The sequence below is a fragment of the Saccopteryx bilineata genome, chromosome X, assembly GCF_036850765.1.
Source record: "Saccopteryx bilineata isolate mSacBil1 chromosome X, mSacBil1_pri_phased_curated, whole genome shotgun sequence".
In the NCBI taxonomy this organism is placed as follows: domain Eukaryota; kingdom Metazoa; phylum Chordata; class Mammalia; order Chiroptera; family Emballonuridae; genus Saccopteryx; species Saccopteryx bilineata.
The window spans coordinates 127664669-127682167 of NC_089502.1; the positions used below are offsets into that span (position 1 = coordinate 127664669).

Below are 17499 nucleotides of genomic sequence, written 5' to 3' on the forward strand. Positions count from 1 at the left end.
ACATGGGAATATGTTAATAACAGTCTTACTGGGGTTTTTGTCAGGTATTATTTAACTTTTTTTCATTAATATTTTAAAGCTCTTTCTTATAATCTAGTTTTGTGTACCTCTTTTATTGTTCTTATTTAGGTATGAAATGCATGAAATAATAAAACTAGCTTTGGGCATATCGTTTTCTTATACTTAAAACGGTCATTACAGCAAGAAGCGGTTGTTAAATTATTTGAATCCTACCACTGGGCTGGAGGTGACAGTGACACGGGGGACAGCAGGGAGCACGCGGACTCCAGGCCCAGCCTGGGTCCAGGTCTGCCACTTAGCTGAAGTGTTTCACAAACTCTTCTCTGTGCCTCAAATCCCTCATCTACGAACTGGGGAGCGTTATAACAGCAAACTACAGCAATTCTGCCTCGCCACCATTGCTGCACGCAGTCAGAACCAGCTGAGGTCAACAATCACCTTCACGTCCCAAAATTCAACGGAAAATTTTCAACACTTCTGTCAGGGCCTCTTCCAGACAGTCACCCAGCACCCCTCTGAAGCACTCTCCCCACCACACACCCAGCACCCCTCTGAAGCACTCTCCCCACCACACACCCAGCACCCCTCTGAAGCACTCTCCCCACCACACCAGGTGCTCCTTCTGGTCTCCTTCTGGCTCTTCTACTGACAACTTGTTCAGTTCGTCCTCCCCCACCAAGCCACCTGCTTGGGACCCAGCAGATCAGGCCTCCACCACCTCTCTCCACTTCCTCCTCTCTCTCAAAGGAATCTCGGCCAAGTCCATGGCTTAATCTAGCTCAATATACCAACGACCCCGAAATGTGTACCATGCCACCTCAAAATGAACACGTCCAAGCTCAAACTGCTCATCTTCCGCTCCCACAGCCCACAACCCGGTCACCTTTCGCTGCTGTCTACCTCAGTGAAAGGCACTCACCTGGCTTCTAACGCGAGACAGGCGCTCTCCTTGCTACCTTCTCTAGTCTAAGCCCCAGCCGACCTACTACCAGGCTTTGCTGATTATTTTTCACCTATCTCTCTCACGCCTGTGTCCTCCCTCCTCTGACTGCCATCATACCAGTCAGCTACCACCATCACTTGCCTGGGATACTTTAATAAGAGCCTACTAATTCACTCCTCTCGTCTATTCTGACCCCTCCAACTCTCTCAGCCAGAATGAGCTTCTCAAAATGCAAATGGGAGCCAATCCCTCCACCCCTTCAAAGAACCCACGAATGTCCTCTCCTGCTCAGTTTGGCCCACAAGACCTGCACGGGGTGTCCTGGCCACTCTCCAGCCTCACCCCTTCCTTTCTACACTCCACAGCAGCCTTCTCGCAGTTGCTTGACCACATAACGCTTCTACTTACCACAGGCCCTTTGCATATGTCCTCCCTCACCTTGCAATACTTAGCCCTGTAGCCCTTTAGGTTATTAACTCCCGTGCATGCTTTCCATATCTCAGCTCTATGAGTGTCACTGGCTCGGGAAACCTCTGATTCTTCAGTCTAGGGGTTCTGATATTTCACAGGGATTTTGTTATCAGCACTCACAAGTTCCCATTCCTTTTCCGAGTCCTTATTTTCCTTTGGAATGGCATGATCATCCACTGAACTATTTGCTTCATGGCTCTCACCCAGCAGACTGAAAACTGCATGAGGACAAGGTCCTTGAAGACCTCAACTGACCCGTTTCCCCAACACACCGACACCATGCCCCACTCCTAGCGGCTCGGCACCTCACACAAATGCTTCCTTTGGCTTGTGAGGAGAAACGACAGTATCTAGGCTTTCCTATGGTAAGGGGCTTCGTAACGGGAGCTGAACAGCAATCGCTGTCACCCAGCGGCCTCTGACAAGTGAAAACACAGGGACTCGAAATGACAGGCTTGCTCAGAGCCGCACAAAGCAAACAAGCGAATGGCTGAGCGTGGCACCCTGGCTTCCAGACCGGGCTCTCACCAGCACACCCTCACTCCTCCATGTGCTCTGTGCGCCTATAAAGCTCCTCCCTGTTTACTAGTAAGCAGTCACGAGTTTGGCGTGCCAAGCTCTAGCACCAGTTTTATTGGAATCGTTACCTAAGGCTTTCGTCTCAAGCCTGCAGGTCACAACCAATGTCATTTGTCTCTATTTCCCTCCATGGTACATACTCAGCAAATAGTACTTTAAGAATTTCTGGCTATGGGGCAAGAATCAGTAATTGAATTAAATATATTCATCTGCTCTCAGTCAATCTTCGGAAAACAAGTTTTTTCCCCCCCCTGCCCCATCAAGACATCTTTAAAGAAGAAACACTCGCATTTTTCCTGCAATTCAATCATCAGCTATCATCAGCTGCCATCGCTTCATGTCACACGGTCCAATTTAAATAAAACCTACACCCTAGCCTGCTGGCCAGAGCAGACATACAAACATCACATGTGGTCTAAGAACAATGCACATTATTAATAGCCTGTGAGCTTATTCCTCTGCCTCAGTGCCCCTCCTCACCCCCACTCCTCCCCGCCTGCGGAAGGCACACCACCCTCCTGCACAGGCCTGGAAATACAGTCTGTGGTTAAGTCAGCAGGGGTGAAAAGCCCCTGAAATAAATATAGCCAAATGCCTGACACTCCAAATTATGATAGAAACCTAATATCTTTGCTCCACTCCCGTCCCCACTCAACTCTCAGCCCTGAGGCAAAAAATCTCATCGTTGGCCTCAAAATGACAAATCTTTTGTTCAACATAAAACAACAAAGCCAATAAAAATAGGCAAAAGAAAACTAAACCCGAACCTGCAAAGAAGAATCAGTAATTCCCAATACTGCACATAAACCATTTCTGGGAATCATTCACATTGTTGTTCTTTTAAAAATGCAAGTAGATTCACTTTAGTGAGACTTTATTTCATTTGGCTTTTCAAAGAAAAGTTTTAAATTTTGAGACTCTTAATACATTTGAGTTTAAAAGAGACACAGGCCAATTCAACCACAAAAATTATTAATAATAAAAGGAAACAAGGACAGCTGTAAAACCTGACACTGGCACTCAATTTCAAAGCAGGTATAAGATGTCTAGAAAGATGACTACAGGGCTCAGGAATCCCTGGCTTAAAATCAAACAGCCTCTTAACACATACACACATACACAAAGCCATTCTCCCCGCCTTCCAAAACTCCCACGACTTACCAAACTCGGCTCACTGTAATTTAACACAGTATTTATGATATGGCAAATTGACACAGGCTCACACTGCCTACTGAAATGACGATATACAAACAGAAGGCACTAATTCTATTAGTCTTCCCTCCGTTAACCAGTCCAGAGCCATAATAACCCCCACCAGCTTGTTTTGTTTTTAAATTTGAGATGGATGTGTCTAAATTTAAAGGACCTGACTGTACTGTTGTGAAAAGGTGGCTGAAGCCACCCGACGGTGCAGGCTGCAGAAAGCAGGTTCTTCCAATTAGCAATAAATGTGCCCAGAATGGCTAAAGTGAGGAGACAGCGTAGTGACATTTCGTACACCATCAGCTTATGCGGAGGCAGCTGATCCTGTGGGGGATGGGAAGTCTGCAAGGTTGCCAGGTGCAAACCATGCCGCCCATAAATGTATCACCTGGGCAGATGAGGAAAGAAAAAAAAAAGAAAAGGTCAATATTTGGGTTTTCTAGTCATCTCTTCAATCCATCGATAGCTGCAATTTGTGAAGAGGGAGGGAAAAAAGACATGGGAGACCAAAGTAATAATAATAATAATAAAGTTATATGACATCTTCCCCTTTCCTTAAGAACAGTGCTATCCAGAAAATTACCTATGCAGACTGACTGTAAAACCAGACAATTAAACCTTACGCCAATTTCTATGCCACTGATGAATAGTGGTTAATAAATTCACACTTTTCTTTTTGTCTCTTAACAAGGAGGGAATAGCACTTTCGAAATCATTACTGCTCTGTCATCTTGGTTTACTGCCAAAACAAGGAGCTTTAGAACACCTGTCAAATAACACGCAACTTGTGAAGAAGAAACATACACCAAAACACGTTTATATAGGATGTTCACATACGCAGAAAGAGGCACGAGTGGGGGCTCACAGAGAGCCCCTCTTTCTGGTAAGGGCTGGACAGAAAGGAAGAGCCTTCCAGGACTCAGTTTGTTATCTGAGTCAGAGTAATGAAACTTAATCTGTCTCGGCAGAGATCCGTGGCGCTGACACAAGGTCAGTCTGATGGGATTTATCTCCTCATCCTTAGCCACATTCCCAGAGGTTCCAATAATTAAATGTAAGGCAAAAGATCGAGGCAAAGGTACCACTCCTTTCTTCCCAAATAAGAGTGCCTGGTAAAAGTGTACAAAGTATCCTTTTCTTGTTCCAAGTATCCAGGCCATTCTTTAAAATTCGAAATGGGCTTAAATATCATGATTGTCTCTTTAAAAATGCATCTCCTCCGCACCCACCCATCTTTAACTGTGGAAACTACGAGGCCAGCGTGATCCTAGATTTCCGCAAACAAGCATCCAGCTGTGTGGCACAGGCGTAATGCGAGGGAGAACACCAACATGTATGCCACGGGGTCCCCAACAAACTGCACAGAAGTGGACAGTGGAGAAGGGAGAAACAATTCGAGGGCCGTAGGCTTTTCTTTTGTTTTTGGTAAGAAAGAGAGAACCTCTTAAGAGGTCATACTAATGTATGCAGGCCCGTCCCAAAATCTAGGAGTAAACCATCGTGTGTGTGTGTGTGTGTGTGTGTGTGTGTGTGTGTGTGTGTGTGTGTTTAAGGCTCTAATTTAGATGGAGAATAAGACAATCCCAGTTTCCTTAACAAAATAAAGGAGATTCTGGAAGAGGGGGAGGCCAGCCCCCAGCCCCAGGACCACCTGTTCCACCGCTGACGCCCAGTGCTACAATGTGTGTGTAGAAAGGGTGCAGGGTACCTCTACTCGATGAAAACTTGCATTATTTGGGCAAATGGGTCCTTCCCGGATTCCCCAAAGTTCAGGTGAGACAAAGATAAGGCAAACCATTCCAAAACGTCCGCAGCCGCGGACGGATCAACAAGAAAGGACGGAAGTACAATATCTCCTGCTGAAGCGTTCTTCTCTTAACACTCACAGGTCCCAGCTCGTTGCACCAGCAGGGCTGGACACAGCCACCTCTACCAGTCGCCTCGTGTCCTCCTAAACCTGTACCTTTCATTGTCCCAAACACAACAGAGCACTGAGGCAGATGTCCAGGCATCTTGGAGGCGCCAGATCCCGACTCTTAACCCTCTGAGTAGTATAAATGTTCATGTACGTCCCTCGTGCCTCCTGGCCATCCAGAAAACAAAATATTTTATTTTAAAAATGTGTAGGGCAACATTAAAAAAAAGAGACAAATGTATGTTCTTGTTTCCATAAGTTGGTTATCAAACAAATTAATAAAACGGGAACTGAAACTAATTTCATTTTATGAAAAAAAAAAACAACTCACTCCCAGGGGTCAGCAAGCATGAAAAAAACTCACTACTCAAAGGATTAAGAAAGAAGGTTAAGGTCATTCTGAACTTATTTTTTAAAGCTAACGTTTCAGCTATTTGAGCCTCACCTAGTGGTGGTGCAGTGGCTAGAGCGCTGACCTGGGACGCTGAGGACCCAGGTTCAAAACCCCGAGGTTGCCGGCTTGAGTGCAGGGTCGCCAGCTTGAGTGCAGTGTTGCTGGCTTGAGTGTGGGATCACAGACATGACCCCATGGGCGCTGGTTTGAGCAAGGGGTCACTGGCTGAGCTGGAAACCCCCCTCATCAAGGCGCTGATGAGAATGCAATCAAAACAACTAAAGTGATACAACTATGGCAACTCATCTTTCTCCCTTCCTGTTTGCCTGCCCCCCTCTCTCTCCCTCCCTCCCTCTCTCTCGTTCTTTCTCACTAAGAAAAATAAAAAGGAAATAAAGTTTTGGCTATTTGGGACTAAATGTGCCAATGTTTTCAAGCATGCAGAGTAATACAAAGAAAAGTGTAGCCTAAGTGTAACCCACTTATTTATCTCTCTAGACACAACATTGTGTTAATAGAATATAAATTGTTCTATATATTTGACATTTTTTTCGTCACATCTCTCTCAAATTATTGAATGTCTACATCATCATAATGTTGACTGGACTTCCATGGGCTATTTCCAAATTAGTACATCCTCTTATGTTTATATTTACCAACATTACTTCCATCAATTTTCAGAAAGGATACAAATGGACAAAACGTAAATGCTACTTAGTAAAAGCTCAAAAATAACTATTTGTACTAAGAAGTACGGTGATAAGTAGTAATTAGAATTATTGTGGTGATCATCTCACAGTGTATGCTAATATCAAATCATTATATTGTATACCTAAAACTAATAGAATGTTATATGTCAACTGTAACTCATTAAGAAAAAAAGAAAAAGGCACAGAGAAAAACTTGTACTATAAATAATTTCAATTCATTCCATCTAAATTACCACAAACTCTGAATTAGATGTGAATTAATCAAGCCAAATAGTGTGTGTTAGCAGTCTTGAAGAATTAAAAACAATTTAGAACTCAAACACCCCTGAAGTACAATAAAAAGGGGGTAAAAGTTTCCCTGGCTTAGAATTTTATAATATAAACAACTTCAAAAGTGACAAGTAATCTGTGATCACTGAAAAAAGGATATTGCTTTTTTTAAAATATCAAATATATTCTGCCAAATATTAAACCTACATTTCATCCTTAAAAAAAAATCTCATATTAAAAAGAATCAAAATGTTAGTAGGTCAGCTGAAGTTAAAAGTAGTTTTAATGGTGGCTGCTAAAATGCTGGAGACAGAATGAGAACTCTTCCGTCCTGCCACCCACCCAATTTCCATGGGTCTGGTCTGGCAAGAAGTCTTCACGCTGCCATGCTTTAGGTGACAAAAGCACACGTTTTTGAGACTGAAGTTTTCCCTCAAACCACAAAAGGAGAAGAAATGAAATAATAAGAACCAGCAGTTCCTTACCATTTTTGCATCATAATCCCTTTTGAGAATCTCTGAAATGCTATACGCACCCTCAAAAAGTACACACGTGCACAGACACATAAAATATTGCACACCACTCCAGAGGATTCAGACCTTCCCTTTTCTACTTGGGTTGTGAGAATCAAAAAACAAGAAAAACATCAAAATCTATATTTTTTAAACATCCAAAAGATGTTTTCCTTCCTTTGCTGTCATTTCCTCTATTGTTCACTTCTATGACTACAGCTGTTAGAAACCAGAGTGACTTTTCTATTAGGTATGACTCTCTTTTTGACCAGAGGTCCACAAACGTCTTCTGTGAAGGACCAGCAAATATATATTTTGTTCTTTACAGTTCATTCAGTCTCTGTGGCCACTCATAAACTCCGCCACTGTAACAGAACAAATGCAGCCATAAGCACGGGGTGTGGCTGGTTCCCAATAAAATTTTATTAAAAAAACAGGCAGTACATAGGAGTTAGCCCATGGGTTATAATCTGTTGACCCCTAGAACTGAGAAACAGATTTAACAACTCCACAAGGAAGGAAATAGACAAATACAATTATAACCCTAACTTATACCATCCCTAAAACTAATTTCCAGACGTATTCAAGAATGAGAAAGGCCAAACTTTGCAACTTTTAGAAGAAAATAAAAGAGAATTCTCTGTCATTGGAGGAGGAAAGGATTTCTTAATGAAAAAAACCATATAGTGTACAGGGAGGAAATCAAATATTTGGCATTAAAATAAAAAAAAAAACTCTGCACAATAAAAGGCCGCACATAAAGGATCAGCCACAGGCCCTGGCTGGTTGGCTCAGTGGTAGAGCGTCGGCCTGGCGTGCAGAAGTTCCGGGTTCGATTCCCAGCCAGGGCACACAGGAGAAGCACCCATCTGCTTCTCCACCCCTCCCCCTCTCCTTCCTCTCTGTCTCTCTCTTCCCCTCCCACAGCCGAGGCTCCATTGGAGCAAAGATGGCCCGGGCGCTGGGGATGGCTCCTTGGCCTCTGCCCCAGGCGCTAGAGTGGCTCTGGTTGCAACAGAGCAACGCCCCAGAGGGGCAGAGCATCGCCCCCTGGTGGACAGAGCGTTGCCCCTGGTGGGCGTGCCGGGTGGATCCCAGTCGGCAGGAGTCTGTCTGTCTCTCTCCGTTTCCAGCTTCAGAAAAATACAAAAAAAAAAAAAAAAAAAAGGATCAGCCACAGACCAAAAGATATTCACCAGACATCTAAGAAAAAATACTGAGACACACAACCCAACGAAACAGGAGATATATATGTGCGTACAGGCCATTCACACAAGAAAACTGAAGAGTTCAAACACATGAAAGGATGCTCAACTTATCTGGAATTTAGGGAAATGTCCATTAAAGTCACAATGAGATACCATTTCATGTTCATGAGAATGGCAAAAAGGAACAATACTGATAATGACAAGTGCTAACAAGAGTGTGGAACACTAAGTATTAGGCAATGAGTATGTTTTCAACAGAAAAATAAACAAATTCCAAGAGGCAAAATGACCTCTCAGGATCATTGCTGACTTCCTTTGAGATGATTTCGTTGTCACTTTGCTGTGGTGGTGGGAAGAGGTGAGTGCGGCTTCCACCTAACCCGCCCACCGCCTTGGCTCTTCTCCCCTCCAATGTAGTCTAAGTGACGCTCTGGCACTGTGATTGAGGGAGTCCTGTATGGTGGCCCCGCGGCCTGGGATGGGAACTGAGCTATCTGAAAGAATCAGCTGCCTATGATCAATTAGATGACTGCTTTATCCATGGCATACATTTCTTGTGGCTATGCAAACTCCTCGCCTAGCAACACACGAGAGACACTCCTGCACATGTGCATTTGCTGCAGCTCTGTTGGTAACAGCACAAGCCTCAAACAAATGGAAGCCCGGAAACCTAAAAATGTGGACATGGCCGAATAAAAAGAACGCTGGGCTGGACGTGTTCACTGCAGTATCACCCAACAGGAAACGTGAGTCAATCACACATGAACATGGACCAACATGGAGATACCTTATATGCGGCACCTAGAGTAGGGTATCCCAAAGTGCAAACACTAACAATGTACATAGCGCAACACAGAAATGGTCAAATCTTTTAATGTACCACAGGTAGAGGCGTACGTTTGCTGTAAAAGCAGAAAAAGAGGAGCTGAAGGACAAAACTGACACTGAGAGCAGTCCCCTCTGAGGAAAACGAGAGAAAGGTGTGGGGACGGGGAGGAAAGGGTCTTGACTTGTCTCTATATTTTACTGCATTTAACTTTTTTTAAAGCCTGTTTTTTTTTTAATTTAAAAAACACTATCACAACTAAAAAAAATGCTTTCTTTAAAAAAAAAAAAAGACTGAAAAAGTGAAAATCTTGGTTATTTCCAGATAAAGATTAAAGACACCGCCCTGGCCGGTTGGCTCAGTGGTAGAGCGTTGGCCTAGCGTGCGGAGGGCCCGGGTTCGATTCCCGGCCAGGGCACACAGGAGAAGCGCCCATTTGCTTCTCCACCCCTCCGCCGCGCTTTCCTCTCTGTCTCTCTCTTCCCCTCCCGCAGCCAAGGCTCCATTGGAGCAAAGATGGCCCGGGCGCTGGGGATGGCTCTGTGGTCTCTGCCTCAGGCGCTAGAGTGGCTCTGGTCGCAACATGGCGATGCCCAGGATGGGCAGAGCATCGCCCCCTGGTGGGCAGAGCCTCGCCCCTGGTGGGCGTGCTGGGTGGATCCCGGTCGGGCGCATGCAGGAGTCTGTCTGACTGTCTCTCCCTGTTTCCAGCTTCAGAAAAATGAAAAAAAAAAAAGATTAAAGACACCCTTACCACTCATTTGTAAAAGTCTCCATCTTCAGTCTCCTTCGCCAGTGATAGCAACGAAGGCCAAAGCCCACCCCCATCCCAGCGCCGTTGTCAAGGGCTCCTTCCTGACAGGAGCCTGCACACCTCCAACAGGCTCCAAGGAAGGCCCACCAAGACTGTAATGTGTTCATGCGATGATTTGGATACGTTTTCTAAATGTAAAAATTTCAGCTCTGAACACAACTGCAAGGTAGGCAGCCTACAACTGGCTGGAAGGCAGGTTGGCAAAAAACTCATTTCAGCCTACTGGGTGAGAAAATGGAAACACATGGCCTCTCCACCCAAACATGAGAGCATACACTCGCTTTAAAATGCAATCAAAAACCCAGACCAAAAGCCGTTTTCTCAAGGGTAGAGAAATAACAGAGTGCAGAAGTAAAACAATACCAATGTCAATAAGTACTAATTATTCCATAAAGACAAATATTACTGTTACACTAAGGATTATGCAATAAGTATGCATGTAAGTATAGAGTAAGTTTAAAATCCCTCAAAAAACCCCATTAAATTCAAAGAGGTAAAATTATATATCAATATCATTTCAATTCTCTTTAGATTAGACTGATACTGTGACCAAGGGAGTCATGAATTGTAGCCCCATGGCCAGAAGTATGAATTTAGCTACTTGATAAAAGAATTAGCTTGCTATGATACATTAAATGATAGCTCTTACCAATAAAGCTTACGATTCAAAAACCATTATTATTTTAAACACTAACTAGATCATACTTTTCCAATCCTTTGGTTCTGTGTTAGCCTTTATTAAGAGTTTCAAAATTAGTAAAAGTAAAAAATTTGGACAGATTTGTGTCACTACATGGCCTTCACTATTGTTCACAGAATAAAGCCCTTAATTGATTAATGATCTCAGGGTGTCTATCGCCATCTAGTGAATAATCACTTCAATTACCACACCACTCACTTGACAACTGAGCCTATTTTCTTGGTGGTTCAAAATACATGTCCACTTAGTACTACCGACTTGCCTGATACCTTTGTCTCTCTACACATACATTGTGAACACACACACATATATCGACGGTATTTACAGAGTCTACAAACTAAGGTTCCATATTCTCTGGAAATATCAACTTCATTTTTTTTATAACTTGAACACTGTGAAGTCCCCCGTATAATTAATCAATCATTAACTAAATCTTCTACCACTGCACAATTAAAAATCATACAAGAGTTTAAGTGTGAAAGGTCACACCTGGGAAAAGACAATATTGATGTCCGTTTGACACAACTGTTAGCATTTTTATTATAAATCTGTTTTTAAAAGTAAAATTAGTAATTACTCTGAATATTCTAGCAGCCATAATACATTTGATTACAGAAATTACTGGGTCACCAGAGCCAAAGCTGCATGAATCTGACAAAACTGAGCATACAAAATAGACTTAAAAATAAAAAGGGAGGGACACTTCAAGGCCTCTCAAGACTGTGTTAATCCATATTCAAATGCAAAATTTTATAATCTTTTCAGATGGCATGCTACCAGCTTTCCTTCTCATTAATTTCCACTAGAACCGCAATCTAATTTATCCTACAAAAACTCTAAAAGGAAACAACATACAGGCTCTTCAAATTACTGTATTATTTTGTCCTTCTGTCTTACTACAAAAAATAGCAGTTTGATAAAGTTACAAAGGTATCCCAAAATCTCAGCCAACTGACTCCCATTTTACACATCACTCTTCCTACTTCTGTAATAATCTAGAGATGCCTGCCTGATCAGGCAGTGGAGCAGTGGATAGAACGCTGGACTGGGACGCAGCGGACCCAGGTTCAAAACCCCAAGGTCGTAGGCTTGAGCGCAGGCTCAACAAGTTTGAGCACGGGGTCACCAGCTTGAGCATGGGATCATAGACACAACCCCAGCTGGGCTCGCTGGCTTGAGCTCAAGGTTTCTGGCTTGAGCAAGGGGTCACTGGCTCAGCTGGAGCTCCCTGGTCAAGGCACATATGAGAAAGTAATCAATAAACAACTAAGGTGCCACAACAAAGACTTGATTCTTCTCATCTCTGTCCCTCTGTCTCTCTCTCAAAAAAAAAAAAAAAAAAAAAAGAGAGAGAGAGATGCCTGAAATCACCAAGGCCCGAGAGCATACATAGAAAACACTAACAAATCCAAAGGCCGATTATCACACAGAAGATTCCATTCTGCCAGTGCTAATAATTATCACCAACACTTTACCAATCATTTTTATTTGAGGAAATAATCTCTATAAGTGGCTATGAATCTTCTTCTGGAACAGATTTCCAGGGAGCAACTGTGCCACCGTAATTTTTCATTAACCTCACATTACTTTAAAGGTCCCCTTTCCATAGTTGTTGTGTTTATTACTCGTGGGAAGGAGCAAAGGAGAAAGAGATAAGGGGAAAGTAGAAACCAAGAATTTAAATCACATGCACTTATTTCTAGACTCGTCTGAAATTCTTTGCTTTCTTTTTTAGTGGGAAAAGCACGGTTATTTTTTATAGTTTATTAAGATTTGTTATTGTTCTATTTTATGCAATAGAAAAATAAAAACTGAGTTTAAACTCCCTATTAAAAATCCAGCTAAATGAAAATATTGCCCTTAAAGTACAATGGATTAGGGGAGTGGGGGAGATCGCTGGACAAATTTGGGGCTTATCATTATCAACAGTGCCCTTTTAAGCTTGCGGATTTTGAGGCAATGCAGAAAATTTAACAACAGGGATTTCCCAACAGCAAGAGGCACTCTCCAAGGGAGTAAATTGTCAACTATTGCCTCTCATGAGAAACTTAAGAGTAACCTTGATCCAATCTCAATAGTCAACCCATGTATTATCACCCAGTTGGGGCATAGCGAGTGCCTTTCCTAATACAAAAATGAGATGGTATTCTATCAGAAGCTACTGGATACATATACAGAAATAAAATTTAAATACTTTAAAAATAAACTTAGCCTAAGAAATGGAAAACATCCTTCCCTCACTTCACCTAGTCCTAAAGCATTTATATCTGCTCATGTAAAAAAGACCTTTGTCTTGAGATGAATATCAAAAAAGATGAGCTTCAAGGAATAAGAGGTAGAATATACGGTAGAAGCCCAATCATGGAGGACATCCTGAGACAAATCAGGCAATCCTCATGTGGTAAAAGCCTTACGATCAGGAAGACATGGGTTCCAATTCAAAACAGTCACTAGACTGCACCTCTTTGACTTGATCTTTCTCCTCTACAAAATGGAAACATGATCAGGTATTGATCAATGGATTTTTGTGGGTTTGAATGAAATGATGCATCCAAACACTTCTCGCATGTTGCTGGTGACCAATACATGCTTTGCCACTCTTCCCTGTGTGCTAAGCCAGTGTTTTTCAACTGCCGGTCCGCGGACCGTTCTGCCAGAAATTCATGCGGGTCTGCACACGAGTTAACCACCCTGATGTTGTATGAAGACTATAGATCCAATGATCTTAGTTGAATTTGCATATGCTCAGGGTGAATTCTTTCTGCCCTAGCAGTCCCTAAAATAATTCTATTTTCACTGGTCCCAAAGTATAGAAAGGTTGAAAACCACAGTCCGAAGCCAAGTGTTTGAGACAGGGCTGCCAACAGAAGAGCAGCTCTGAACGTACTGTTTGTTTCATGCCAGCTGGGTCTGTGCCACCCACTACAGTAGCCACTAGTCACATGTGGCTATTTAAAGTTGAATTTATTATCATTACAATTATAATTAAATACAACTCAAAAGCCAGCTCCTCAGCTAGGTGGCGCTAGCCCGACAGTAAGTGCTCAGTGGCCACTTGTGGCTGGCAGCTGTCTCGGACAGTTCAGATGGAGAACATCACCTCCAAGTTCTATGGGACAGTGTCGGACTCTCAAGCAGGGTCAGTCAGCAAGCTTTTTTTCCTGAAAAGGGCCAGAGAATAAATATTCTAGGCTTTCATGCAAGTCTCCATCTTGACTACTCAAGTCTGCTGACATACCGCTAAAGCAGCCACAGACACTACATAAATGAACAGGCATGGCGATGATACCGCAACATTTTATTTATAGAATTAGATGGCAGGCTCGATTTGGCCCACAGGCCATCGTTTGCCAACCCCTGCTCTAGAGTATTCTGAGTCCAGACTCCCAACACAACCACTGTGCCCATAGCCACCAACTACCTTCTTAAGACTGACAGTCTTGCCTGATTAGGCGGTGGCGCAGTGAACAGAGCATCGGCCTGGGATGCAGAGGACCCAGGTTCGAAACCCTGAGTTCACTGGCTTGAGGTTGAGCTCATCCGGCTTGAGCGTGGAGTCGCTGGCTTGAGCCCAAGGTCACTGGCTTGAAGAACAAGGTCACTGGCTTGAGCAAGGGGTCACTGGCTCAGCTGCAGCCCCCTGGTCAAAGCATGTATGAGAAAGCAATCAATGAACAACTGAGGTGCCTCAATGAAGAATGATGCTTCTCATCTCTCTCCCTTCCTGTCTGTCCCTCTCTCTCTCGCTAAAACAAAAAAGACTGACAGTCTTTTTTTTGTTTGTTTATGCCCTAGTTGACCTTAACATTGATCTTCTGTTACTACTTTTTGCAGTCTGTTTTATTTTTTTTAGATTTTATTTATTAATTTTAGAGAGAGAGGAGAGAGAGAGAGAGAGAGAGAGAGAGAGAAAGAGAGAAAGAGAGAAAGAGAGAAAGAGAGAGAGAGGAGGGAGAGAGGAGCAGAAAGCATCAACTCCCATATGTGCCTTGACTAGGGAAGCCAGAGGTTTCAAACTGGTGATCTCAGTGTTCCAGGTCGAGGCTTTATCCACTGTGCCACCACAGGTCAGGCCAAGACTGACAGTCTTAAATCCACTGACAGGAACCAATAGTTTACTAGAGTTAAAAGGAATTAATACTTAATGTGACTATTTTTTTTTACAAGTTAATACAAACCCATGCACATGGTGCTAAAGCAAATGGAGCTTACAGTGTTTACAAAGTGACAGTACCTCAAACCTGTTTGCAATCTGGCCCATCTTTCTAAAGCCAATAACTCTCAATCCATAACTCTGGTCTTGATATATTCCTGAAATGATGGAATTCAATATCCAGCTGCCTACTTCATATGCCTAGAGATATTCACAAATCTCAATGGTAACACAGTCAAGACAGAACTCTCAGACCCTCCCTGCTGGATGTCTCCATCCTCAGAAATGGGGCCACTAGCTAATGAGCTACAGCATGAACACGGACACATTCTCCGAATTTCTTCTTTCCCTCCACGCTCTGACCTAATACACAAGCAAAAGCACTAGCTAACTTATGTCACTCAGGTCTCGTTCTTGTCACTTCCTAAAGAAGCCTTCCCTAACCGAGCTACACTAGCCATCTTAACCCTTGAGTAGTGAGTTTTTTTCATGCTCACTGACCCCCAGGAGTGAGTTATTTTTCAAAAACTGAAATTAGTTCTAGTTACAGTTTTATGAACTTAAAATCATGTTTGTTTGATAACCAATTTATGGAAACAAGAACATCCATTTGCCTTTTTTTAATGTTGTCTTACACATTTTTAATATAAAAAATTTTGCACAATCGTACTGTGGATGGTCAGGAGGCACGGAGACGTACATGAACGTTCATACTACTCAAAGGATTAACGTTCTCTAACCTACCATCTGTCTCATTATCTGCATAGCATGTACTCCTATCATGTTCTCTCAGGTACTTTTGGCATGTATTTATTCACTTATTTACGGTCTGTTTTCCCAAACCATCCTCTCCCCCCCAAGTCCCCACCACACTGCCCTGTACACCCTCTACCCTGGTAGACCGTGAGCCTCAGGATGCAGGGACCTTCTACGTCTCACCCGACACTCTACCCCTAGTGCTTAGAACAATGTCTGCCACAGAGTGGATACTCAATAAACACACAGACACACACACACACACACACACACACACACACATATAGTTATTGGGTAAAAAAATAGATCCTTATCTAAAATTCTCTCTCTCTCCAATTTGTCATAGAGAAGGGGTACCCGAAGCTGTATAACTAGGTAACAAGCTTGGTTCTCCTACATTATAATATATCCAGTTAAAAACACTCGTCATTTTCCAAGTGTGAACGTTCCACTGTTTACCTCCCTTCCTTTGTACGTCACCAAAGCAGCCAGCGGTTTGGCGTAAAATCTGCTGTAGGAAAATCCCAGGCAGCCGTACATACTGTTGGCCGTGAGCTTCAAAGCCTTCTGTCGAATGTCATACTGTGGGCCGCACAAGGACAAAAGACAGACAATAATATTTGCAGCTGCTTAAGCATTATACATTAGCTGTCTTTCTATATATATGACCACTGAGGAGAAACCCTCAAAACCCCTGGGGGTAAAAAAAACTCTTAACACCCCAACCTGTCCTCCCAGAGCCATGATTCCGACCTCCTGGAATCAAGGAAACAGGCCCCAAAGCCCCCAGAGTCAGAAGGGGCTCACTCAGATACCGCTCTGCAGATAGAGGCACCTTCCACCGTGAGGCGCTCTAGCATTCCTGAATGGTTTCCTACCCACAGGTGTAAAACCGGCATATGCGTTTGCCCACAGCACGTGTGAACCACTCCCAGGTAATCAAATTCTACACGCTGAGACTGGCACTCAGAGTCCGTAGTGAAAAGTCGTACCTGAAGAACAAGGTCTGGATTTAAATCCTGCTGCTTCATTAGCTGTTTGACTTGTTTTCTCCGCTCTACCAGTTTCCGGATCTCTCTGGGCAGAATACCCATTTCTAAGCTTGGATCCGGCAGCTCAGGGATCTGTTCTTGTTCTTCATCCTGATGAACACACAACAGAAATTTCAGACAAATCAAGCCTTCATTTAGTGAATTTTTAAATTATTTTGTGGGAGCTTTACCTATTGATCACACTTTGAAAAACAACTTTTGTGTATAGTGAAAGTCAGCAGTGCACGGGGGGCAATGAGAGCCGAGAGGAAAAGCCAGCACGTCATTTCTCCTCCCTGCCAGGTACTGACAAACGTAGGTCCCATTTAAAGGACTGAATGTTCACACATGCTCCTCTCCTCTCTTCAATAAGTTTGGGGAGAGGCCTTGGGCAGTTGGCTCAGTGGTAGAGCGTCGGCCTGGCGTGTGGAAGTCCCAGGTTCGATTCCCAGTCAGGGCACTCAGGAGAAGCACCCATTTGCTTCTCCACCCCTCCCCCTCTCTCCTTTCTCTCTGTCTCTCTCTTCCCCTCCTGCAGCCAAGGCTCCACTGGAGCAAAGTTGGCCCGGGCACTGAGGACTCCATGGCCTCTGCCTCAGGCGCTAGAATGGTTCTGGCTACAACAGAGTAATGCCCCAGATGGGCAAAGCATCACCCCCTGGTGGGCATGCTGGATGGATCCCGGTTGGGCGCATGTGGGAGTCTATCTGACTGCCTCCCCACTCCTCACTTCAGAAAAATACAAAAAAAAAAAAAGATTAGGGAGAGCCTGACCAGTGGTGGCGCACTAGACAGACCATCGACCTGAGACACTGAGATTGCAAGTTCAAAACCCCGAGGTCGCCAGCTTGAGCATGGGATCATTAACATGACCCCATGGTCACTGGCTTGAAGTGCAAGATCGCTGGCTTGAGCTCAAGGTCATTGGCTTGAGCAAGGGAGTCACTGGCTCGGCTAGACCTCCCCCCCCCTTGTTCATTGAGAAAGCAATCA

At 43.7% G+C, this 17499-nt stretch overlaps 1 protein-coding gene across 2 annotated transcripts in view; it reads right to left on the reverse strand.

Moving 5' to 3' along the window:
* POLA1 (DNA polymerase alpha 1, catalytic subunit) overlaps positions 1-17499 on the reverse strand; it is a 333405-nt gene that overhangs the window by 257313 nt on the left and 58593 nt on the right. For both annotated transcript variants that reach the window (XM_066249441.1, XM_066249440.1), the window contains exons 25-26: positions 16468-16617; positions 15935-16057 (exon numbers count right to left, since the gene is read on the reverse strand). In XM_066249441.1, coding sequence (XP_066105538.1) covers positions 15935-16057; positions 16468-16617 — 273 coding nt within the window. The remainder of the gene's footprint in view (positions 1-15934; positions 16058-16467; positions 16618-17499) is intronic.